The sequence below is a fragment of the Typopeltis vanoorti genome, chromosome 10 (assembly GCF_054136105.1).
Source record: "Typopeltis vanoorti isolate ZY-2024b chromosome 10, IOZ_Tvanoo_1.0, whole genome shotgun sequence".
NCBI lineage: Eukaryota > Metazoa > Arthropoda > Arachnida > Uropygi > Thelyphonidae > Typopeltis > Typopeltis vanoorti.
In genome coordinates, this window is record NC_143558.1 from 92,594,071 (window position 1) to 92,621,963 (window position 27,893).

Below are 27,893 nucleotides of genomic sequence, written 5' to 3' on the forward strand. Positions count from 1 at the left end.
CAGTATATGCCTTCCTCATAGAGGTTCTCATATGACTGGCAACAATCCACGTTATCACTTTATTCTCGTTAACTGGGGGAAAGATTAGCACCACATTCACAATAAAACCCAATAAAATATCTCATCCTATCAACCTCCATCACCAGCACTCTCTCCCCTTTTAGCACTCACTCCCTCTTGCTAATTACAAACCTTTCTGACCAGTACTTACATTAGTCGATTTCTGTGGAACGGGAGAGTAGGGTTTCTTCTCTCAAATTGGGATTTTAGCGCAACATCTCAAGAAAATCGACCATGAAACTGCGAGTATTACTGATAATACGAGTGGCATGATTGAGACCTACAAGATGGTAGAGTTGTGTGCCATACTTCTTTGAAATATATATATATATATATATATATATATATATATATATATTAGGAGAATTCATTTTTACTCGGTAGGAATATTATAAAATAAGTTTAATGACTATTTTCCAGAGAGAAAAGATGGCAAGATATATTTAACAAGAGACTACTAGTTTACTAGTTTCGTTACAAGAACATCATCAGGTATCATACTCAAAGAAATATATAAAAAATTACAGAGACTTAAAATTGTATTAACAGAACAAGTGAAAAACAGTAGCATGTGTGAAAAAATGCAAGTATGAGTTCCATACAAACGAATACTACGCGCTGTCGCGAGTGCGCCAGTACTGAACAGAAGCAACGTGTGCGTCCGAGAGATTGTAACTCAGGCTGTTGTTGATATGAGAGGAATCTAAAGAAATTTCTCTTGATTCAACAATCTTTCTTTCGAGTTCATCGTAGCACACATGGATATTAGCAGTTTGAGTCCAGTTTACAATGTGCTGGCGGCCTTCGTCTGAGTTAGCAGAAAAGAGAACGTGGCTAGAGAGAGCGCTAGCTCTAGTCCTGTTATAGGAGATATCTCTACGGTGTTCATCCAAACGTAGAAGGATGGATTTGGCAGTCTGTCCATAATAAGGCTTTCCGCAATCACACAAAATCTTGTAGACTCCTGGAAACTGAGTAGGAAGATGTTTCTATTTATGTTTGCAAAGTAATGAACGAAGCATCAGCTTACATCAGCTCTCTTTCACCAAAACTGGCAAAGATTCTCAAGAAATTTAACTTCAAAACGTGCTACACTACGCTTCCAAAACTTCGTTCATTACTTTGCAAACATAAACAGAAACATCTTCCTACTCAGTTTCCAGGAGTCTACAAGAATTTGTGTGATTGCGGAAAGCCTTATTATGGACAGACTGCCAAATCCATCCTTCTACGTTTGGATGAACACCGTAGAGATACCTCCTATAACAGGACTAGAGCTAGCGCTCTCTCTAGCCACGTTCTCTTTTCTGCTAACTCAGACGAAGGCCGCCAGCACATTGTAAACTGGACTCAAACTGCTAATATCCATGTGTGCTACGATGAACTCGAAAGAAAGATTGTTGAATCAAGAGAAATTTCTCTAGATTCCTCTCATATCAACAACAGCCTGAGTTACAATCTCTCGGACGCACACGTTGCTTCTGTTCAGTACTGGCGCACTCGCGACAGCGCGTAGTATTCGTTTGTATGGAACTCATACTTGCATTTTTTCACACATGCTACTGTTTTTCACGTGTTCTGTTAATACAATTTTAAGTCTCTGTAATTTTTTATATATTTCTTTGAGTATGATACCTGATGATGTTCTTGTAACGAAACTAGTAAACTAGTAGTATCTTGTTAAATATATCTTGCCATCTTTTCTCTCGGTAAGTCATTAAACTGATTTTATATATATATATATATATATATATATATATATATATATATATATATATATATATATATATATATTGCGGAGATATATGATGCATTAAAGGCAATGGTCACTACTCATACCGGTTTCGACCTTTATTGAGGTCTCGTCAGTGAGAGCCAGACCTAACAATGCTAAGGTTGAAGTAATGCAGAGCTTTGTTAGGTCTGCCTCCCACTGACGAGACCTCAATAAAGGGCGAAACCGGTATGGGTAGTGACGATTGCCTTTAATGCATAGCATCGTACATCTCCGCAAGAGGATGTGCTTTACATTAAGGGGAAAAATACTAAGGAAAGTGATCAGAGCTTAATCCACATTTACCACGCGTTGCCTCAGACTTTCACTACGGGCAGGCGCAAACTTGACTTACTTGTCTGTTATATATATATATATATATATATGTATAATATGTTAAAGATACCAAGCTATTTTAAACCTGGTTTTACTCCATTTCCCAAGTAAGCAAACAGACAAGTCAAGTTTGCGCCTGATTACATTATCATTATGATAATATAATGTATGATATACAAAATATTCATTAATAGGTGAGCGCATATGTACAAAAGTAGGCGGAACTCCTTTTCTTTGCCTAAATAACCCATGACCTGACTTGTTAAGAAACAATCCACGTGATTGTATATATGTTGTACAATTGGACCTTAGCCAACTGGTTTTTCCAAATGTTTTCTTTCGTAGAGTGTCGCGATTAATGGTGAACTTTATACTCTGTGTTCGTCGTTAGTTAATGTGGAATTATTGTTGTGTTTTAGGAGGCATTTATTTTCAGGTAGTTAACTCTGTTTATGCAATGCCTGTTAATGCAGAATTTATAACCTTAGTAGGAAATGGAATGCTTTAAGATGTTGTCTGGGGCATATAGCTAGCTCGTTTGTTGTCCATTAATTTTTCTATAAGAAGACAGAAGTTGGTTTTGATCGGAAGTTCAATCAGGTGTTGTGAATATTTAAAATCACTGAAGTCTGTATTCACCGTATGTCCGGTACTGTGAATGAAAGCAATGATTAAATTTAGTTTTTATTTTGGATCCATCATTCGTGCTGTTTATTGTCTTTATTATTATTATTTACAATTCTCCTGGAGTTCAAGTTTTCGCAGGCGAAATTTACATCGCATGAAGTTGAGTTTGGTTTATAATAAAGAATTATTAATACATCAAAAGGTTCCTTTTTTTTAAAAAAAAAAAAAAAGGTTCCCATTAATTGTGAGATTGGAATTCTTCGCGTTATTGCTAAATGGTTATTTTCATTTTTTTTTTTTTATGCTAACATCTACCACTTTTATTATTCCTGCATGGGGACGGAATGTCACAAGTTCTGCAATTGTAGTGCAAATTTGGGCAGTGAAAACAATGTGCTGTATTTGTATATTAAGCAAGTTTTGCTTAAAAGGAATGCTTGTCTGTGCCTTGACGTACCTGTTTCAGCCATAACTCTCAGTGGGAAGTCATGTTTATCTGATGCCGATTTTCACCATAATTATGATTTCTTTATGAGTCAAATCTCTTAATTCTCACCCCCCCCCAACTGTTGTCCAATTTGGTAATCAACTTCTCTGACACATTTTTTGAAGTCCGATATATTTTTGTTATAATAACGGCATCTTGTTAAAAAATAATAAAAGGCATTTAAATTTCTGTGAGTTGTGTTTATATGTTATCAGAAATTGCTTTTATTGTATATGTATAGGGACAGATGTCACTTTTAAAAATAAAAGCAAATGGCTATAACAAATCTTGTGGAGTTGAATGAAGAATGGAAAAACACAGCAGATACAGAAAAGTGACAAATTCCAATAACAGAGATATTAATTGTCTGTTTTCTTACTGTTATGTAGTGATATTAATTGCTTTTCACAACATTTTTTAATACTGTCATGCCTTTTAAAGTACATGATTTATTACATAAGCAAAGTGGATATTAGATCTAGCATTATTTTGGCTCTTTATTTTAGTAATTACATAATTTATTACTTAATTATTATTTTTATTATTATTATTTTGTGACACTTCCAAGTAGTCCAAAGACTCGTCAAGGGAGGGCACCTGCCCTACAACTCTTCATCTCCACCACTTCCATCTGTCACCATCATCTACACCACTGTTAATCTATGTAGCAATCCCATGATATGCTAAGTAAAATGTTTAAATTAAAATTATTATCTAAGAGTTCTACAGTTAACTGGAGCATTTAGAGTTAAGTGAAAGGCCTGAGAACAGTTAATTTCATTGTGTGTAGTTTCTGGATAGCCGAATCAAATCTGTTTGCTAAAAGTTGTTAGCACTCATAATTTTTGTAATTTGTATAATGAAAAGGATAACTTAAAAGCTTTGAATGCTTCTCCAAGTAACTATTGAAGAAGGGTCCATTTAGACACTTGTATACTTAAACACCTATTATCTTCTCCTTGAACACATTCACTGAAGATTCCCTTGACATTCAGTGGTAGCTCATTTCATGTACTATTGCCAGAGACATCCATAGATTTTATGCTCTTACTAACAAGAAAGCATCTAAAGGTCTAGGTTCTTCTTGTGATAGTGGTACATGGTGTGTGTATGTGTATATATATATATACTTACCTTGCCTGCTTCCAAGGATGATCGTGAGTTCTTCCTCTATAAACTGCAAAATCCCGCTTGTGTGTATTCTGTAAGATCCTATTAGTAACTTGTATGTTTCTATCATATATCTTCCCCTCTGTCTGTTAATCAAATTTTGAAGACCATCCTTAATCTATCCTCTTATGTACAATTTATCATCTTGGTTACTCACTGTTGAAAAGATTCTATTTTCTCAAGGAGACGTTTGAAAAGCACAGAAATCCAGAAAGTGGAACTTTGAAAGTGAGACAATACTCTCCTTATTCCTGCAAGTTACTCCATTCCATTTCCACTCCTTATTCTCTTTAACAGTGCTGTTACCATCCATCCTATCTGATAACAGAGCTGTTGTCAGATGCAACGACTAACCTTAGCATAGTGACTCTTGAAATTCAAACTCAAGTCTGACTTCATTGACTGCTTTCAGCAAATTTCCAAATATAATACCCTATTTGTAGTGCCCTCTCTCCAAATCTTATACTTGGCAATTTTACATAATAACATTGAAATGACATTTGTCATTTCAATGCTATTATGAAATGATAACATTTCATAATAACCATTAGCCATCTAACCAATCTGTTCAAATCAGCCTGTAGTTATTCTGTATCATCTTTATCACTTTCACAGCTGAGCCTCATCAGCATCAAATAACTGAATATCACACTCGTGGCCTTTCCCAATATCATTAATATATTAATGATATTCCATACATCAGTTCTTTGATACCTGTCAGTCATCCACTCACCAATCCATGTCACAAGCTTATTTTGCTTGCTCATCTCCTCATTTGAGTAGGCATAACAATGTCCAGTGTTCAATCCTTTCAAATGCTTTGGCAAAATCTCAAAGTACCATGGTATACTCTGCTGTCACACTTATAGGATGTGAGCAGACTGATAAAGCAACACCTACCATTAATGATTCCTAACCATTCTTTCAAGTGCCTTGATGACCACACCATAGAAACTAATTAATTGATCTCTGGTTCACTTTGTTTTTAACTCTGCCTTTGTGTGATGAAATTATCTTGATCCTTTCTTTTAGTGTTGGATGGTGATCAGCATTCATTTTAGAAATTATGGACTTTACAACTTGTTATAAATAACTCTTTTAATTTCCCAACGTTTCGATCTTTATATTAAGATCATCATCTGGAGCCTATACAAATATACAGGACAAGTTCAGTTACATTACATTACATACAGTAAGCTAGAGAAACAATGATTTGATCACAGGTTATTCTACTGACATGACACTATTTTTTTTTTCACTATTCTAGTGAAAAAAAAAATGAATTATTTAGAAACTACATCATGCTAAATTCTATTTATGATAACATGAATAAACATTCTTTCTTATAGATAGTTTTCTTTCATTAACACTGATGTCCTATTTTTAGCATTACAATCGTTATTTTTGATTTAGGATCCTGGATTATCTACAGTCCTGTATATAGTTACTCTTAGAGAGGAAGGTTCCGTGGGTCAAATATGTGCTTTCCATATGTTTGGGATTTTTAGACCATCATTATTGTTCAGATTGGGGTGGTTGATAATAGTCTCACTGGCTTCCTTAAATTTGCGTTCATGCCATGTTTTGGTGTGATGTAGACAACTAGTGCCTTTTCTAGTCAATTCTATGCAAGGTGTTCAGGGCATGATCAGAAAGGCCAGCTTCACCATAATTATTATATTTAATGTGTCGTTTATGTTCTTTTTGTCTGATCGGAATTGTGCATCCAGAAGGGCTATCTATTCCTTCGACTATCTGCCAGAGTGGTGTGTTTTGTTTGTATATTTTCAGTAGCCCGTAAATTCTTGGGGAACTAGCGTAGTGCGGAAATAGTTTTTTGATTGTATCTTCGGGCCATGTGGTAATTGATTTAAGCAGTAAAATGAATGAAATTATCTTGCTTTTCTTCTCACTAGGAATCATGCAACTTCTGAGACTCAGGTTGAACAGGGTCATTGCTATCTCTTTTACATATTTCTACAACTATTCCGATATCTCATTCCTATCCAACTGTTGTATTTGAGTAAAAACCCTTAACAGCTTTAAAACTTCTAACTTACCTCTCTGTTCTTTCATCCAATTCCTCACCAGCATCCAGAGCTGGAAAGGAATTTGGTGAAAAATGGATTTGCACAGAATATATACCCTACTAAAACACACAGTTAACAACTTGGCCATTTCTTGTGTATTTGATACTTTTTACCATTTGGCTATTCTTCCATAGTTCTTTTTTTACTTGCTATGTAATGATCAAATTCTCTTAGTTTTCCATTACTGGCTAACTTTTTTCATGATGTGATTTCACCTTCATCACCATAGCTGTCACTCCTCTGACTTGCTGTTTATAGTGTTCCAGAATTGTGTCATTGTTCTTCTTACAATATTAGATTTGCAATAACTTCTTTTTATGCACCTTTTGCTTTAATGTGTTATTCATCCATTTAACTCCTAGATCATAAATTCTCTTAATCCTTAGGATGCAGCCATACCATAAAGACTGTTTCGGTGACACTGAAGGTAACCAAGCTTACATCATTGTATGAGAGCATGGAAGCAAGTGTTTGCAGATAATATTCAAGTTTGGGATGTAGAAGCATGGCATAGTTTGTTCGATAAATAAGATGAATAGTATGCTATTCTAAGTAAAACTCATCATCATCAACATAAAATTCCTATGATGTACCCTTAGAAAGTATACAGGAAGTTATGATTTAGTACTTCATGAAAAGTTTGCATTGTTACCAACCTATCAGAATTTTTTCTCCAAATGAATCTGTTACCTGTCAGGAGTTATTTCAGTCTTCTGCAGCATAATTTCTTAATGTATTAATTCACCTAGATCTTTATCTTACTTTTGGTCTTTTTCTTGACATCCTGACAAAAAAAAAATTGTTCTGACAAATGTTTTTGTCATAGTGAGTTTTTGAAGGAACATTTTTCAGCAGTTTTTTCTTTAATATCCTCATTTTTAATATGATTCTGCCATTCACTCTGCTAATTTTTATGTAGTCTGCAGTCTTTGATCAAATGCTTTATATTTAACCCAGTTCTGTAATCCATAAGTTAAAATTGGTTTGAACACTGTATTGTTTTAACTAATTTATCTCTGTCTATGTTAACTACAACTCAAATATAAATTGCATTGCTCGATGTAATGTGCTATTTTACACTATATAATTGCAGCGTTTCGAACAGCTTTGATCTTGGTACTTTGTCATATGCCTTTTCTGGATCTACAAAACTTCTATACAGATCCTTATTATATTCTCATGGATTCTCAGCTGTTTGTGTTTAAGTGAAAATCTGATCCTAACAACCTCTCTTTGGCCTGAACCCAAATTCCTCTTCTTAGTTTCCCTTCTACAATTTTTCTTGGCCTCCTCTCAATTATGCTTACATAAATCTTACCTGGAATACTTAGTAAGGAAATTTTCACATAAAACTGAATGTAATTCTTACATTTAGTTTTATTTTCTGTTTTATAGATGGTACTATGGAAGCCCTAATCCAATATTTGGTATTTTATCTTCTGGCCATGATTTCTGGATTATGCTGTAAAGCAACTGTAAAATTTTTATTCCTTCATATTTGAGTATTTGTGGTTGAATATCATCTATGATTGCTTGTCTTTCCTCATTTTAGGTATTTGATAGATTTTTCTAGCTCAGGTATTAATTATGCTCTTAACTGCATCCTCTTGAATATTTTCTAGCACTGCTGTCACCTTCATTTAGCAATCTTTCAGGGTAATTACTCTAGGAATCTAGAATAATTTTATCTTCAGTTTTCTTGCTACCTTTATCATCCCTAATTCATTTTACATTTTAGTATTCATTCCTCTGTTTCTGAGTTTTTTTTCAATAGTCACCAGAACATTTTGCCTCCTTCCTTATTTTTTTATATAGTGAAACCTGTGGAGCATCCATAACTATATAATCACACACTATAGTATGCCACAGTTAATAACTTTTTTTTTTCGATACATAAGATGAAATATTTACATAATAAAAAAAAAGTTATTAACTGTGGCATATGTGTGTCATACTTATATTGATACTTATGTCATACTTATACTGATAATTATATTTCCTTGACAGAGGCACTATGGACATTTGTGTGCAAAGAAGACGACGACTTTTGTTTAGCTGCCTTTGCACACATTGCTTCTCATTCTTAAATTTTGCTTTGGCACTTTCCCCCCTTGCTGTCAGAGCATATGCTGATTTAATTGCTAGGAACTTTTGATATGTTTTCTTCTTTTCCTCAACTGCCTCTAACTTTTCTTTAGTCCACCATGGAGTTTTGATTTTTCTATCCTTGTAGTCAACTTAACTGAATGCTTCCTTGGTTTGAATCTGTCATTGAGTCTCCACTTTTTTTTTTTTTTCTGAATAATATATGTCTACAGTTTACCTCTGAAAGTGGCAAACATTTCAGAAAATGTTGAAGGATGAAATAATCAACTTTGATTCTTCATCAGCAGTGTTGTGGATAGGATTAATGTTGATTGAGAGTTTGTTTGCATATAGAACAACCAAAGTCCCTTCTGTGTTGGTGATGAAGCTCAAAGACAGGCAGTCATTCACCATGGCATTAGTAGTACAGGACTTCCGAAATGAAACAGCACTATACTCAGCAGAACCAAGTAGAATTTGATTTATTTATTTATTTAGAATTTATTTATTGAGAGAGATAGAGAGAGAAGGTGATTGATATAGGAGGAAGTGCATGGATGACAGTACAGAATTCTGGAGTAATCCAACGTTGCTAAAGAAATCTGAGAAGAGGATGCTGGCAATCCAATCACAAAGGACAGGAGGGAAACAATAGTTAGTAATTTGTTGAGAAATCCTTGATGCCAGACACAAATGTCCTGGAAATATCAGGAGTTTCTTCAGATCTTTCCATCACCTCTGTCTGAAAGTGAGTAAGATTAGTGACCAATCTGCTGTAGAATGGCAGAATCCATGTTTGTGATCACTGATTAACTGATGGATCCCCAGGTAGTAAAGAAGCAGGTTGTTGATGACCTTCTTCATCATTTTTGAGAGTACTGAGTTGAGAGAAGTGGCCTCAGGCATCAGGTGCCTGATCGGTAATAATATTAGCTTTAATATACACCAGTTAGTCCATCTGTATGCAGAACTTTAATATTCTCAATCAGTGTGTTATGTAATGAGGAAATAAAAGAAATCAATGATAGACTGACAGATATCATAATTTCCAGGATGCAAGACTTGAAAAATGAGTTAATGAGAAGTGAAATGAAAAATATGTGTAGTGATATTGGTGGATAAGAATGAACTAGTACAAAAGGTTAGAATGAAGGAAAGCAGAGAAAAAAAGAGGTGAGTGACAAATGGCTTGTGAATAGCAATGTATGGAGATGCCATTATTAGAGGTGTGGTAAATGAGAGATTCAATAAGGTGTGTTTTCCAGGAGGGAGAATTAGCAGAATGATTGATGCGTTAGATAAGAGAAGCAGACAAGAGCAAGCGAGCTGGTGGCGGTTGTTAGAACAAATGACTTGTATGGACATAGAGAGCATGTAAGAATGGATATAGTAGATTGCTGAGGAGAGTGAAAGATAACAGTGTGATTAGAAGGGTGGTCGGTGTGTTGCTTAGATATGATAATTGTGAGTTGAGATGAAGAGCAGGGATCATGAATGGTATGTTGGCAGAGCTGTGTGAGGAGAAGGGAGTAGAGTTTGTAAATGTGTGAGATGTATTTTAAGGAAAGATGGAAATGTACATTAGTGATAATCATGAATCAGTTGGATTTGTAGAGACTATTGTTGCAAGGAGGAATGAGTGATATGAGCAAGAGAGTGGAAGAATTAAGAAGTAAAGCAAGAGATCAGGAGAGCTCAACTGGCAAGACTGAAGTTATTGTGAATGAGAATAGTGATAATGTGAGATGGACGGGGGGGGAGGAGAGTAGTTCGGGTGGATAGGGAGACACAGTATTAGGTGAGTGGATGTTGGAAGTAGTAGTGAATGTGTGTATGGTAATTGGATGTAGTTGAGTCTGAAGAGAGATAGGTTAAGTGGTGGTAAAGGCAGTTGGGAATGGTTAGGTGTGGGGAAATCATAACCCACAAGTGGCATGTGCAGGAGCGGTTATATACTTAAAAGTGAATTCCTGTGTTTTTCTGAAAAGTTCTTGGCCTAACAATGAAAAAACCAATTTATAATTTCAAAATTATTTTTATTTTCGAACATGATCTACCTTAAGACTAATACATTTATTCCAGCGATGCTCCAGCACTATTATCCCATCCCTGTAGTGGTTCTCAGTAAGATCTGCAAAATACCCCTCTACAGCTGCAATCACCTCTTGATTCAAAGAAAAATGCTGACCAACGAGGAAGAGTTTCAGTTTTTGGAAGAGATAGACGTTAGAGGGAGCCAAATCTGGGGAATAGGGTGAATGTTCCAACAATTCATAATGCAGATCCCTTAATTTTCTCATTGCCTTTGTGGGCAGGTGCATTGTCCTGATGAAAGATGAATTTTTTCCTTCTGCAAACTGGACCTTTTCTCGTGAATTTTTTTTATCTAGTCTGGTTAAAAGATCGGAATAATATTCCCCAGTTATTGTTTTAGTCTTTTCAAGATAATTAATAAATAGAATGCCTTTATCATCGCAAAACACCGATGCCATGAAATTTCCTGCTGATGGAACCGACTTTATTTTCTTTGGCACTGAACAACTGGCTTCTGTCCACTGTTTTGACTGCTATTTGGATTCTGGTGTGTAATGGTGAATCCAAGTCTTATCCATAGTAAGAAATCAACGCACAAAATCAGTTTTATTCTTGTTAAAACGCTTCAAGCACTGTTCAGAGATTTTCACGTGAGTGTGTTTTTGATTTGCTGTGAGCAAGCTCGGCACCCATCTTGCACAAAGCTTTTTCATTTACAATTCTTCATGCAAAATATATCCTACATGTTCTTTTGAAATGCCATGCACTTTCATGCACTTTGACTCGCCGGTCATCTAATACCATATCGTGCACTTGATCAATGATTTCTGGTGTTACACTTTTTAGAGGTCCTTCACATGGATCATCTTCAAGGCTGGTATGGACACGTTTAAACTTGGCAGCCCATTTCTTAATTGTTGAAAATGAAGGAGAAGAGTACCCATAAAGTTTTATGAACTTTGAATGAATTTCTTTTGGCATTAAACCGTCTTTTACGAAGAATTTTATAACCGCACGATACTCAATTTTATCCATTTGAAGGGATACAGACAAGGCTTTTACTTCAGACAACTGTAAAAAACAAAGTACTTGATAGAATGACTGGCAATTTCACATGGATGCTTATGACAGATGTACCAACTTTAGAAAAAAAAAAATCTTGCCAATAGTGTTGCCATCTATGGTCGAGGCTGAGAACTTTTCAGACCACCCTTGTATTTACAAATGTCAGGAGCATCAGAAATAAGAGAGATGAAATGGTTTTGTTGATTGAGTTTACTCACCCAAAAATTGTTGAAATAAGCGAAACATGATTGGATAAGTATGATATCCTGATGGAAGTAGAAATGGAAGGGTATGATCTTTTCCGTGAGAATAGAAAGGATAAGAAGGGAGGGGTTTTTCTTTTGATGATAGAAGCCTAATTATGTCCATTCAAAGTGGAGATGCAAGATGTAAATAGTGACAATGGATTTGAGTCAGTATGGTGTGAGATGGAGGGTGACAGAAAGAGATATTTAGTTGGATGCTGCTATAGGCTAGGGAATTTGGAGGGTAGTGATGAAGAAATGTATAAGCAACATGGGTTGTTGGACAAGGGATGGGTGATTTTAATTATTGTAGTTTATTTTGGAATGAAGAAATAGCAATTGGGAATAAGGAAAATGAATTTCTTGAGTTCTTGATAGACAACTACCTCAGGCAGTGTGTGAAGGAAAGCACACAAGGTTCGAGAATTGTAGATCTGATCAGGGGATGTGATTATGAGTGGGGTTTCATACCTCTCTAATTGGTGAGAGTAATCACCTGGGTCATGACTAGCCATATGAAGACGTCTGAGAGGAAAGGATATACGTGGAATTATGAGGCTGTTGATTATGAAAATCTTAGGAGATAGCTTGGAGCTATAGTGTGGAATGAAGTGTTAAGTGGGAGGGAGATAAATGCTGCATGGGAACTGACCAATAAGATGTTTAACAACATCGACATTAATGTATTCCAAAGATCTAAAGACTGAATAAAGTAGGTGTCAAATGGATGAATAAGCATGAAAGTTGGAAGAAGATACTGTGGAGGCAGCCCAAGATGAATAATGAGGAGTATAAAGAGCAGGCTAAGAAGGTGACAGTTGGTAAGAACAGCGAAACTGTAGTATCAGCAGAAACTAGAAACCTAGAGTTTTTCAGTTATGTGGCAAGTAGAAGGAAGAACGATTATGGTAAGATGATAGTAGATTGCTAACTACTGCAGAAAACATCATTGAGGTATGCAGTGAACAATTTATAAGGGTGTTTCATCCTCATCAGGGTGATGAAAATATTAAAAATTTAAGTTTAGAGGACATAAGAGAGAGAATGATTTAAATTGTGAGTGAGCAGGAGGTATGTGAAGAAATAAATAAGCTTGATGACATATCACCACGTGTCTTAAGGAAATGTTACAGGGAAACAGGGAATTGTAATTAGTATTAGCATACCTGTTTAATAAGAGTCATTGGAGAGATTGGTCAGAAGTAGGATACAGGAATGGGTGAATAACAGCAGTATTCTCTGTGATTGCCAGCATGGGTTTGTTAAAGGAAGATCATGTTTTACTAACTTATGTACTATAACAAGGTGATAAATATCTTGGACAAGGGAGATGCATATACAGTGGTATACTTCAATTTTGCAAAAAGCTTTTGATAGTCTTCCACACAACAAGCTGTTAAATGAGCTGAAAGAAATGGGATTGGATAACAGATTAGCGAGTTGGATTGCTGACTGGCTGTCAGTTAGGTATCAGAAAGTTGTATATGGGAATGCAGTGTCCTGAAGGAGGAGGAGGGTCAGGGGTTTGTATTGGGCCATTGTTGTTCAATTTGTATAGCTATTGGGATGGTTTTAGTGATTTGCAGATGATGCAAAATTGGGAAGATCACTGCAGAATCAAGCAGATGTTATGGCTTTACAGGAGGACTTGAATACATTGTACGATGTGGCAAGTAATTGGAACTGTCATTTCAATGTTTCAAAGTGTAAGGTTTTTGAAATTTGGTAAGCAATGATGGGATGCAAAGTATACACTTGGTGGGGAAACTTTAAAGGAGGTAGAGGATATGAAGGATCTGAGAGTGGTGGTGGACAAGGACCTGAAATTCAGGGGCTGCATTGCACAAGTTGTGAAGACATTACATCAGATAATGGCAATGATGCAGAGGACCCTGATGTGCAGAAATAAAAAGTTTATGATTCCATGGTATAAAACCTTGTGGATTATTCTGCACATATTTGGTTACCAGATTTTCATGGTGACAATGATATGTTAAAAAGAGTCCAGAGGAGAGTTACAGAAATGGTCAGTGGTCTGGAATGTGGAGTCTGAAGACAGATTGAAAGAATGTAAATTGCAATGCCTTGTGAATATGAGGAGGAGGGTGAGGAGATATGATTGATACATATGTTAGTCAGAGGTTGTTACCAGGTTAACATGGAAGAAATTTTTCATAATTTTCAGTGATTGCTTCTGATACTGTATTTGTTCTCCACTATAAGAATTTGTTTTTTAAACCCCTTCCCCCAGATGTTCTCAGCTGAGAACTGATTTTTCATTTATTCAGGCAGATTTCAGAATTTCTCAAAAAAAAAGAAAAAAAAAGTCAAAAATGTATCTGAAGTGAAAAATGTTTGTTTGTGGGGACATTGAAACTAATATAGTGTATTTTTAAATCTTTCGGTTAATTTGAATTATGATTCTTTCTAAAATGTATGAATGAACTAAGAGTATAGCTAATAATCATAAAAGATTTTAAGTGCAAATTTTCATTTTTCTATTTTTTAGGTTTATCAGATTCAGCCATGAGACATTCAAATACAAACATTTCAGGAACTTCAGAGCCATCTAAGATGCATGGAAGAAAACAAGAGTCTTTACATAACAATAATAGTGGCCAACAGAATGAAAAATCTAATGTAAAGTACTCTACTCGTAAATTACTTCATAATGAAAGCGATTCTTGTGCCTCTTTAGAATATGAATCGTACATGGATTCTGGCTTTAGCTCAGGAGATCTTTCTTCTAGATCTACAAGCACAGAAATCAGTCATAAAAATATCATACAATCAGAAACAAAAGTTTCTGATTTTCAAATTCAAAACTCAAAACAAAAAGTTGTGAGTTTCAAATGGGAAGATTTCATTCCTAGATTTGATAGTGGATTAGAAGCTGATGCTGATTCAACATTAATTTCTGAAGAAATAGATTTCTCTCATATAGATGAATCAGAACAGAGTGTTTATCAGTTATCTAATATAGAAAAAGTGATCATATCTTGGAAAGATATATATAACCAGGATCAAGATGGAGATATGTAAGTGATTATTGTTTCTTTAGTGTGTTTTATTTCACTTTAAAAGTGCGTATATAAATGAGAGGATTAAAAGCATACAAGACTATTCGTTTAGGATTCAGACATTTTAAATAGGTACATTGTAGTGTTGCATTTTAATGAAAAGACTTGAGGAGAGCATATCTCCTTGCCTAATTGAAACACACAGATTGTAGTTACAGTTATTATTATTATGTGACACCTCCAGGGAGTCCAAAGACTCATCGAGGGAGGGCACCTACTCCCAAACTCTGTCTCCACCATCTACAACGAACAGCAACTACATCAATGCCATCTACCGCCAACTACAAGCTACTAGTATTTTCACAATCGCAAACATCCATGCCCATATGCTACCTAAAATGTTTTTTTATTTTCACTTTCAGCTAGCCATAGTTTTTAATGGTTCTGGATGTGATAAGAGGTAAACTATTGCCATAATCTGTATGTTACAACAACAACGTTTTGTGTCCTTTTTCTGTAACCAAAGTCTGAGCTTCACAGTTCTTTCTCATTGGCATGTTTCACTTCCATATAACTTATGGATCTGCAGGCTCTGTATTCATATCATATTTATTTTTGGAGTTGAATCTGTTTGCCACTCATATTTTCTTTGCCATGTATTATACAGCTTTCTGAGTGTCTCCACCTTTTGTTTCATTGTAGTATTTTGCCTATAACTATGATGAAGATCAGTCACAGAATGCATTAAATATCACCATGTTTGGAGAAAACCCATGCATCTCCCCAGAGACCACTTAAGGAGAGGAAAAGTATCATAAGTGGTCAGCAAAGAACTTGACAGATATATGAGCAGTTGATGTCAGAACGTTATTTAATATTTGAAACCTTAAATTGTTAAAAGAAGAAGAATTTAAAAAAATTAACTGGTATATAGTAGGTGTTCATTGCATTCAGGAACATATTTTACTCAGGAAGGAAAAAAATGGAGATACATAGAGAAAGAACAGCAAACATAGCAAATCATCTGTTAAATTCAGTAATAGGAATTGTCCAGTATTATCAAAATTAATCTCACTAAGATTAAAGCTAAAGAAAAAACTTGCATATTAAAATAATACAGGTTCATGCACCAGATTGTTATTATGAAGGTAAATGAGGAATATCTCTCAAATCTACAAATAGAAATTGATGATACTAATTATTTAATAGTGATGGGAGACTAATGCAAAAATAGACAAATATTCTAATGAAGTGAAGTAATTGGGAAATTTGGGATTGCTGAAAGAAACAAGAGGTGATAACCTTTGAATCCTGTAAGACAACAAGGAATGGTGAAACACACAAAATGTAAACTTAAATTCAAAATAACCACTAATGTTGTTATTATTATTATTATATGGGCACCTTCATAGATCCTGAAGACTCGTCACAGGAGAACCAATCTATCCACACAATCTGTCATACTCTCTTTGAACTCATGAACAGACAAATCACTCACAACTGATTTTGACAACCTATTCCACTCATTTATAACTCTTCAAGCAAAAAATCTACTGACCACACCTTTATTCAACTTTCAGGGATGACCCCTTGTTCTTGTCCCTGCATCTTTTTCTCCCATGAATCTATCCTATAAAATCCTTTAAGCAACTTAAATGGTTCTATTATATCCAATCTTTTTCTCCTATCAACCAACTTCTGCAATCCACACACCTTCAATCTATCCTCGTAGGAACATGCCACTCACCATTTTGGTCACTCACCTCTGAATCCTCTCCACTACTTCCTCATCTCCAAGAAACCCAGAAGACTACACTTCAGCATAATAATCCAGATGTGGACATATCAAGGCCTTATAAAGAGGAATAACAACTTCCTTATCTGTACTTGTTAATGTTTCAATAGCCAAGTAATCTTATGGGCTACATTAGCAACCTTAGCAATATGTCCTCTAAACTTTTAACTCTGTCTGCCACCACCCTAAATCTCTAGCTTCATCTATTTCCTGGAATACAGTACCATCAATTTATATACAGCTTGTAATCTATTTATCCCAAAATGCATAACTTTTACATTTCTTGACATTAAACTGACACCCATTATCTTTCGTCCATACTGACAGCCTATTTAAATCATCCTGTAAGCTCTCCACATTGCCTTGATTAGCTATTATTCTACCTAATTTTACATCATCAGCAAACAACTGAATATTTCCTTTCAGGTTATTTCCTGTATCATTTATGTACAAATAAAACAGTAATGGCCCCAGCATTGACCCTTGCAGCATACTATATTATGACTAATATGCAAAATGCATTTCAAGAAGAAAAAAAAAACGAAATGTGACCTTACCTCTTGAAAACAGAAATTTGGGAAAAGGGAAAAAATGCAATACTAGATGCAATAAAACTAACACTATAGAAAACAAACCTAATAATGATTGACTTACTTGTGAAATAACATACCTGTGGCACCAAAAGAAAATGAAAGAATTACTCAGAGCACATCTGAATTACTAGGAAACTACAGTTAAAAAAATAAAATCACATCTAAATGTAGAAAAGCAAAATCAAATTGGATAAATGAGAAAGCATAACAGAATGTGGCTATTTTAATGTTACAAGATTAGTATATAGCAAATCTGATTGGCATGGTTTAAAATATTCTGAAATTTGGGATGACCATTTTAAACAATTTTTTTGCAAAAGCTAACACTGAAGATTATGAAGAAAAAAAGTTGGATAAAAATTATCCCCAGAAATATTAAAGATGAAAATAGATATTGTGATTAGACAAAAAAACAAAAAAAAAACATATTTCTCCAGGTAGAGACGAAATAATATTATTAAAGATGAAAATAAATATTGTGATCAGACAAATAAAGACAGATAAATCTCTTCAGGTAGAGATGAAATATTGATAGTTCTGCAAGTATCAAGGAGAAACAGTAAATCATTATTTACTGCAGTTATTTTAGCAAGTCAAAGTCATAAGCTCTGGAGAAATTCCTAATGACTGAAAATTGGGAAGAATAATTCTTATACATTTTTTTTTTATTTTTTTATTTTTAAAAAAGACTGCAGACCAGTAATGATATTAAATCACACATCAGTTGACAGCAATTGATGTGTGGCTTAATAATGTCACTGTAAGATTTCTTTCTTGATGATAAACCTCTATTTCATCTGCTTCTCTCACCTCCCTATCATAATCTTTTATTAAAGTTTTCTTTCCATAGTCATCCTTCTAGCCTATAGCAATAAATGACTATATATATATATATATATATATATTCCTGTTTGCCTCTGTCTTATTCCAGATAGCTTCAAAAAGCACTGCCCCTTTGACATCTTTGTCATCCTGCTGATGTTATTTTTTACTGCAGTTCATCTGCTGTCATTAGCAGTATCTTACCCCTGCCCAACCTATCTATTCTCTCTGAAAATACTATACTATACTTCTCATATTCTTTTCCTGTAACCAAGTTTCATAATACCTATAAATTTTGGCTAGGTTGCAACCAGGCTAAAGCCTAAACTGATGCCAAAAACTTTTTTCTAGCATTAGTATATAAACTGCACTGTCCTCCTTTGTTTACATGCAACAACTTTTGCATTCTCATATTGACTAATCCGTTTGAATTTATTAGCTGAGACTACATCCAACATATGGTTATTCTCATTCCCTTGCTTTAAGGATGCCTTCACACTCTCTCTCTCTCTCAATTCTCCTAATAGATATAGTTTCCCTGACTTTGCATTTCCACACCTCAATGAACCAAACTGTCTCTAGATAGTTAACTCCAAATTCATTCAAGTGCAGTCCACCAGCTTTTTATAAGTCTTTTCAATTGTCAATTTTGTTCCATAGGTACAAACTGCATGCCATGCTTCTTTCACATTTTATGGATTGACTCATTTGCTATTATGACTCTTTTCACTTTGCCTCTGCCATCTTGTGACTGCAGACTGCAGATTTTATTCTTGCATTTTTCTTTTTTTTTGCTTCTTGCAATAACTCATATCATCTCTGATGCCATACTTTTCAGATCATTTATGCTTACCAGAACTAGCAATTCTCACTTTACCTCTTTTCATCCTGACACCTTTGCAAATATCATTAATATTCACACCTGGGAAACAATTTTGTTATGCTTTCATTAGGTACACCTCTCATCATAGATTCTCCATACAGAACTCTCTTCCATTGTACCTGTCTTCTTTCTTTCTTTTTCAGCTTTACTACTAGCCAGACATTTTTGCAATCATTCAAACATATGCTTTTTCCTGTAACAGACTCCATAAGTGTGTTGTTTCTCACGATAGACTCTCCATACAAAACTCTCTTCCATTGCACTTGTCTTCCTTCTTTCTTTCTCAGCTTTACTGTTAGCCAGACATTTTTGCAATCATTCAAACATATGCTTTGTCCTGTAAAAGACTCCATAAGTGTGTTGTTTCTCGTAATAGTCTTGTCATTCTTTTGATTTTCATGCTGCACTTATCTCTTCTCCCCCACTCACATTTCCCACTCTTTGGTTAATATTCTCCACTATTCTTTTTACTCATCCTACACAACTGGAACTCAGAGAGTGTTTTTAGTCTCAAAACACTTCTGGTATTCACTCATCAATTTTGTCTTTCTTCCACAAATTTTTCATTCTTCTTGCAGACTACAATAAATTAAACTCCCTTAACAAGTACTCGACTGCCATTGTTGTGTTGTTATTGAAAATTATTATTTAGGACCTTTATAAAATAAGTCCCTCAAGGGCTCACTTTAGTGAGTATGGGAGTGGCGAACCCGAGGTACCTGATGCTGGACCGTGCCTTACTTTATGTAATATGCATCTGTATATTATCTGTAGACCAGTCCCTACTCTTCTTTCTTTCTTTCTTTCTTTCTTTCTTGTTGTTCCTCTTGCTTCCCCCCCCCCAATGCTATTAGAGTAGTCGAGGGCTAGGGGTGAATCTTTCCTATTATACTATGTTTTTCATCTCACGCAGTGGGAGTCTGCTTTCCCTCCCAAAAGGCAGGTTTTAGAGGCCTTAAGGTGGCATCTCCACCACCGAACTCACCCTAAACAGAGAACTAAAAAATAGAAACATTGATATAACAGCAATAATGGAGACAAAAAAGAAAAAGAATGGATATCATTTTGGAAGATTATGTAATGATCTTCTCTGGAGTTCCAGAAGACAAATGGGCTTCATCTGGGATTGCAATTTGGATTAACAAAAAAATGGAAAAACAGAATTTCCAATTATACTTATCAGACAGAATAATCAAAGTTAAAATGAAAATTATGAATCATACTTTCAATATTTTCATAATTTATGCACCAGTAGATGGAAAAGAGGAACAGACAGAAGAATTTTATGGAAAACTTCAGGAATGTATTGATGAAACATAAAAATGAAGCAACAACCTTGATGGGAGATTTCAATGCTAGAGTGGGAAGTAATTCAATAACAGGATACATGGGAACAGAGGGAGAATCGGTAATCAATAACAATGGAATTTTATTAAGAGACTTCTGCATATTTAATAATCTAAAAATCAGCAATACTTTCTTCAGGCATAAAAATATACATAAGTACACATGAGAAGCAAGAGGAACTAAATCAGTAATAGATTATATTATTATTAACAACAAACTAAATAATAATATCAAGGATACAAGGTTTTTTAGAGGAAGCGAAATTGATAGTGATCACATGTTAGTTCAAAGCAGATTTGAATTCATAAAAAGAACCACATACTTCAAAAGGAAAAAAGATAATGACCCAACATCTAATAAACAGTTTAAAATTCGCCTCCTAGAACAGGAGAGAATTAGAAACTCATATAAAAGCAGAATGAAACACTAACCACAAACAGTATTGAAACTGACTGGAAAAATATAAAGGAAACCATACTAAAAGCAGCAGAAGAAAGTTTAGGATACAAATCAAGAAAGAACAAAAAAAAAAAAAAAAAAGATTCAGAACTTGGAAAGAGATGACTTAAAGGAATTAATCGAAAGGAAGAAACAGGCTTTTAAAATCTATCTGAAGATTAAAAACACTGCTGACTATATACAATATAAGAAACTACAGGCTGAAGTCAGAAAGCTTTCCAGAAGTATACACAGAGAAGATTGGAGTAAATATGTTAAATCATTAGAGCAGGATATCACTGGGCCACAAAGAATAGGTTTTAAAATTTTCAGGCAACTACAAACAGCAGAAAATGACCAATTAAGAAATAAACTAATTTCCAAAGAGGATTGGATAGAACACTATAAAATATTGTGGAATGAAAAACAAGAAATAGAAAACAATGATAAAACTCACAAAATTGAAGATATTAATATACAGTAAAGTAAAGAAGAAATAGTAATCGAAGAATTAGAAAAAAAAATTTTAAAAACTCAAGAAATAGAAAAAGCCTGAGCCTGGATGGAATATGCTTTGAGCTCTTTAAATATGCAGATAATAACTTAAAAGAAAACCTACTTAAAACTCTTCAATAATATCTGGAAATATCAAAAGGTCTCAAAAAAAATGGGAAACCTGAATAGTAATAAATATTAACAAAAAAGGTCCCAAGGACAAATGTGGAAATTACAGAGGCATTACTCTCTTAATAACAGCATCTAAACTATATGCAAACATTTTAAAGAACAGACTAATTAAATATACAGAAAATTATTTAGAATAGTGTGGTTTTAAAAGAGTCAGAGTATGCACAGATGCCTCTTTCACAATGCAACAGATCATAGAAAGAAAAAAAGAATTCAACCTGCCTACTTTTCTTCTATTTATTGACTGTGAAAATACATATGATAACTTGAACAGAAATCTACTCTGGAAAATATTACAAGACGATAAAATACCTCCTCAATTAATTAAAGCAATACAAACTCTATACAGAGAAACAAAAATTTGCATCAAATTTGCAGATTGCATCTGCAAATTTAATACAAATTAATCTGCAGAATAAAACAACGTTGTCATTATCATCAAATTCCTGCCATGTACCCTCAAAGGGTGTATAGGATATGATAGTACTACATGAAAAATTTACTTCATTACTAACTTCCTATCTACAATTTTCCTCCAAATCAGTCTGTTACTTGTCAAGACTCCAACATTACCAGATCTTATATTTCTATCCTCTAAGGCACTTTGTACCGTATCAATCAACCTATATCTTGTTCTTCCTCTGGGTCGCTTTCCTGCCAACTTGACAGAGAACACTTGTTTTGCTAATCTTTCCTCGCCCATTCTGTTTAAGTGACCATACCACCTGAGATTAGCTCTGCTAACGCATTCCTGGATCGTGACAATGTCAAGTTCTTTCCTAATATTCTCGTTTTTAATATGATATTGCCATTGATGCCATCTGTTCACTCCTCCAATCTTTCTCAGGACTCTCATATCTGCAGTCTCTAGTCTTTGGTCAAGTGTTTTACTTCTGACCCCGCTCTCAGATCCATAAGTTAAAATTGGCTTGAATACTGTCTTGTATACAGCTAATTTAGTATTTCGGCTATTTTCTCTCTTATGCCATATACATTTATTCAGTTGACTTCCTACCATACCAGCTTTGTTGATTCTGTTGTCTATTACCATATTTATTTTACCATCTTCACTAAAAATCGTGCCTAAGTAGCTGAAATGCTTTACTTGTTCCACAGGTTCTCCATTCACAACACAGTTGACATTTTCAATGATTCTTCCTATTTTCATTGTCATTGTCTTTTTATTGCTGACCTTCATACCATATCTATTACAACAGTTATTTAATTTAGTCAGAGAATCTTGCAGACTTGTAGCGGATTTATTTAGAAGCATAACATCGTCTGCATAAAGCAAAGAGCTGACATTAACATCTCCAATTTTGATATCATGTTTAATACCACTTTCCTTCATAATGTGATCCATATAGATAATGAATAACAGAGGGGATAATATACATCCTTGTCTCACACAAGATTTAACATTAAACTATCTTCCTGTACTTCCTTCAATTCTAACTGCTGACTTACAACTCAAATAAAGACTAAGTATTGCTTGATATAATGCTCCATTGACACCATATAACTGTAGCATTTTGAATAGCTTCTCTCTTCGCACCTTGTCATATGCCTTTTCCAAATCGACAAAACTTAAATACAGATCTTTGTTATATTCCCATGATTTCTCCAATATTTGTCATAAAGTGAAGATCTGATCCTGACAGCCTCTATTTGACCTGAATCCAGCTTGTTCTTCACCAAGCTTTTCTTCCAGAATTCTTCTCAACCGTTTCTCAAGGATACTTACATAGATCTTACCAGGAACACTCAGTAGGGATATACCTCTGTAATTTTCACGTTCAGTTTTATTTCCCTTTTTATATATGGGTACTATGAGAGCTCTACTCCAATTGTCTGGAATTTGTCCCTCTGTCCAGGCATTCTGAACTATGCAGTGCAGCCACTGTAAGACTTTTATACCACCATACTTCAGCATTTCTGGTCGAATATCATCTACTCCTGCTGACTTTCCACATTTCAAGCCTTTGATGGCATTTTCTACTTCAAATATGGATACCTATTCCTGACTGTATGCCTGTTGAGTGTTTTTCACCACTCTGTTCTCACTGCTTGTTTCATTTAGCAATTTTTCAAAGTAATTACTCCATACTTCAAGGATATCTTTTTCTCCCGTTTTCATGTCACCTTTATCATCTCTAACTCCTTTTACAGCATTATTTCCTCCATTCCTAAGCTTCTTCAACAACCTCCAGAATATTTTGCCACCTTCTTGATATTTATTTTCTATGTACTTGCCAAAGTCCTCTCATGACTTTTGTTTAACTAGTTTTAAACAGTGTCTTGCTTTCTTACATTTGTCTCTGTATTCTCTAAAAGCAAAAACTGACTTATTTGCCAGGAACTTTTGATATGCTTTCTTCTTTTCCTTCACTGTCTCTTTAACTTCCTGTGTCCACCATGGAGTTCTAATTTTTCTATCCTTGCAGACAACTTCACCACATGCCTCTCTAGCTGAATCAATCAGGGTTTTCTTCAAGGATTGCCACTGAATTTCCAAGGTTTGATTCCTGTTCTCAAACTCTTTCATTTTTCCTTCAATAATCTTTGTGTATTTTAGTCTACAGTTCACATCTGAGAGCTGCTCAAACAAGGCTGTGGCTTATCCCCAATCCTATTCAACATTTATATAAACAGAAACCTAAAAGAATGGAAAACAACTGTCAAAGATTGAATTAAACGATCAAATAATATACAGCTAAATACGATACTTTATGGAGATGATCAAGTACTAATTTCAAATTCAATTTCAAGTATTAACCATCTAAATGAAATAGCAAAAAAAAATTTAAATGAAAATCTCTGAAACAAAATTGAAAGCTATGGCATTGTGTGGAAACATCATTCAAAAAGGCAAAATTATGCTTAAGAAAATAATAGAACAAGTTACATAATTCAAATACTTAGAAATATAATCTCGCAATACAATACTGATTCACAATTGGAAGCAAGGCTACAAATTTACTATAGAATGAATGGCATAATTAACAGAAATTTTGAAAAACATGACTAAAGAAACTCAATTAAGATTACATAATATGACATCTGAAACATCTCTCAATGGAGGTGAAACTTGGACTCTAAAAACAAAGAAACAAAGATTGGAAGCAGCATAGATGAAATTTGTAAGATCTTAACTGGGACTCACTAGATTTAATAAAAAGAAAAACACAGAAATAAGAACAATTAGATACAAAAAACATCATACGAGAAATAGAAGAATACCAGCAAAATTGGCTACGCCACATAGAAAGGATGAATAACAATAGGATTCCTAAACTAGCACTAGAATATAAACTTACAGAAAGAAGAGACTGTGGATGTCGCACATTAAGTTGGAAAGATCAACTGCAGAGCAGGAACAACATAAAAAGCTTATACCTAAATTGCTCAGATGATGATGAATTGATAAGCTATTTCAGGTTTGAAATAAATTGTCATTTTTAATGACAAAATTCAGAAATCTTGTGACCTTTATAGTTTGGTCAGTTTTGACAATTGCCTTTAATTGGAAGAATCTGGGTTTGAATTCTGTCTAGGACACAAAGAACCTGTATCAAGACTATTCAAGATGAGTTAGTTGGTTTCAAACACAAGTAACAGGATTTTCCACCTGGAAACTATGGTTTATTATACTGCAAAACAAACTGGCCAGAAGAACACACACAATTGACATATGCCATGCATATAGGGCAGTTAGCTGTATCAGCATTAATTAAGTTTCGAACAAGCTAATTACTTGGCCTTGACAGGCCAGCGAGCTTACAGTGCAAGGGAAAATGGGAAATTTGACAGGAAATTCAATAAAACCAAAGTGGAACCATAAATGGTTCCACTTTGGCTTTATTGAATTTAATGAAATTTAGGATCTCAGTTAACCTTTATCTCATTTTTAGTTTCATTTGAAGTATTTTGCTTGTGAAAACTGGGCAGAACTATTTCAGATTACACTCGTAACTCCACTTTGGCTGAATGCCATTTTGTCTTAGTGAATTTTTCATGTTATTATCTCTGCTATAATTTATTGAATCATCTTAATTTTGGTTTTGATCAAATCATTTTCAGTGGCAAAATTAATCTTAATAATTTGACATATTACAAATCTGTTGAAATAGTAATAAATAAAATGGCTGTAGTACATAAGCCCAAAATGGCTTTATGTTCGGTTGCCAGGATATTGAATGACATATTACTATACAAGATTGTGAAATGCACAATTACAATAAATGATCTATGATTATCTTAGCTCATTTCCATGCTCATGATAATTCTTTTATTCTTCACTTGTTAAATCTTAAAATGAATTTGCACTCTGAAACTTTTTTTTTTATTATTATTATTAAAAAAAACAACTAATGAACTTTGTAAATAATTTTTTTTTGTTAAGAAAAAGCTCATTATGGATTCAAAACTATTATGCTTATTTATGCTTATTCCACGTTCTTGAAGTTTTTGCTTTGCAGTGGTAAAGTTAGGTGATTTCTCTCTCTCTCACTACTGAGTTTACTACTGAGACTTTAGATTAAAATTACTTTCTAAATTTATATTAACAACAAGAATCCATTATTATTTCTGCTGTTAACACATGTCCATCATAACTCATTTTAACAGTATCACAACACCAAACAAAATATTAAGTTATAAAAGGATGTTTTTTTATTGACTTACATTTCATTGGATTTCAAACTAGCATCTCAGAGCAAAACATGTTATTACAGTTTACACGTGACAGTGAGTAAGTGAAACAATTCAAATTTTAACAGACAAAAAGTAAAATTCTAATTTGGCAATATTGCATAAGCAAAGTTATTACAGTTGTGTAGGAGTTGACTTTAATGCAGCCATGCTTGTTAAGATTAGGAGAATGCTTTATAGCCATTGCAAACTCAAAAAATAGTCTCTGACCTGTAATGACTTATGTAGCACATTGTTTTCTTCCATCTAATTTTTGAAGGAATATTCAAAGCATGGATGCATCTATAGTGCATTTATAGGGCCTAAAATCCATAAATCCAGTATTCCCCTATGCCCTAGTTGATAATGTAGACATTTCAACTTATAAACTTGCTACATTATCAACTAGCATAGAATAATTACCCCTATCCTCATTAATAGCTCCTTTTCTTTTATAAAAAATTCTGTCCATTTCAAATCACTAGTAAAAAAAAAAACGCATCCTTTAAAAATTCAGACATAATAGTTAGTTTCCGCATCACCTTATTTGCTAATGTATATCACTAACAGACACTTTAACAGAATTTAGATTTAATAAAGTCTAAATTCACCACACTGCTGAATTTTCCGAGTTATTCAGATTTATTATGTTATGCAGGTTACCTCACTTGGCAAGGCAAGGAAAAATCTACAAACAGATTAATAGTATCGCAATGGGTCCTCCTTCATCTCTCTCTCTCTCTCTCTTTAGCAAACTTCTACATGGAGCTCTTTGAGAACAAAGTACTCATCATAGCTATTTTAAAACCCTAAGTGGTTATACTTTGACATACACAGTCATATCATCATCCAGCCTAACAGTATGGAATTCTCAAAACCAACATAGAACTAAGGTTTGTTTTAATGATGCAGCCTTTTCTGCAGAATTCAACTATCTTTTCAATATTCCTGGGCAGTGGCTACAGCTCCTGCAAAATAGACAAAATACTACATGCCCATCCCTACTTCTCTTCCCAAAACACCAGTATTTCATATATTCGAGATAAATCTGAGAAGATAGCCAAAATACTAATAAATATTAGTATTTTGGCTATCTTTCACACCACACGTCAAAGTAGCAACTCTGATCTGCTCTCTGAAGGACAAACTCCATCCTCTAGCATAGCAATTCCCAAGCTTTCAGTACATGTATTACCTCTTTTAAAATTGTAGTAATGCCCCCCCCCCCCGTTAAGAGATAATATGCCAGCAAAGTTAGATTAAGAGAAGTTGTAAGATTTCATTCAAACACAAATAAAGGTATATTTTTAACATTTGCATTATAATAAATTGCAAACGTGAAACAATTTTTTAATTATTAAATCTATTTTTAGTTAGAGAAATCCGATATACATATAATAGAAACCAAAATTATGAAATTTAAATTTTCCATAATACTCGGAAAAAGTTTAATGAGATGAATGAAATTGTTTGTTAGGAATAAGTTAGTTTGCTGAAATCCAATTTTATATTTGTTATTTTTAGCCATAATAAGACTTTGTCAAAAAGACAATTCCGATTTTTTGTTTTGAGGGCCACAAGTGTAGAAAATCCAACTTCATGTGTGTGTGTGTTTAGGTGTATGCACAGGTAGTGAAACAAGTGCT

General features: G+C 34.2%; 1 protein-coding gene across 1 annotated transcript in view; it reads left to right on the forward strand.

Annotated features, from left to right (window-relative positions):
* The first annotated feature begins 2,524 nt into the window (after positions 1-2,524).
* Positions 2,525-27,893, forward strand: part of LOC150102592 (NF-kappa-B inhibitor cactus-like) — a 107,739-nt gene continuing 82,370 nt past the window's right edge. Inside the window, exons 1-2 of the mRNA XM_090399742.1 lie at positions 2,525-2,606; positions 14,483-15,011. Coding sequence (XP_090255868.1) covers positions 14,500-15,011 — 512 coding nt within the window. The 5' untranslated portion in view covers positions 2,525-2,606; positions 14,483-14,499. The remainder of the gene's footprint in view (positions 2,607-14,482; positions 15,012-27,893) is intronic.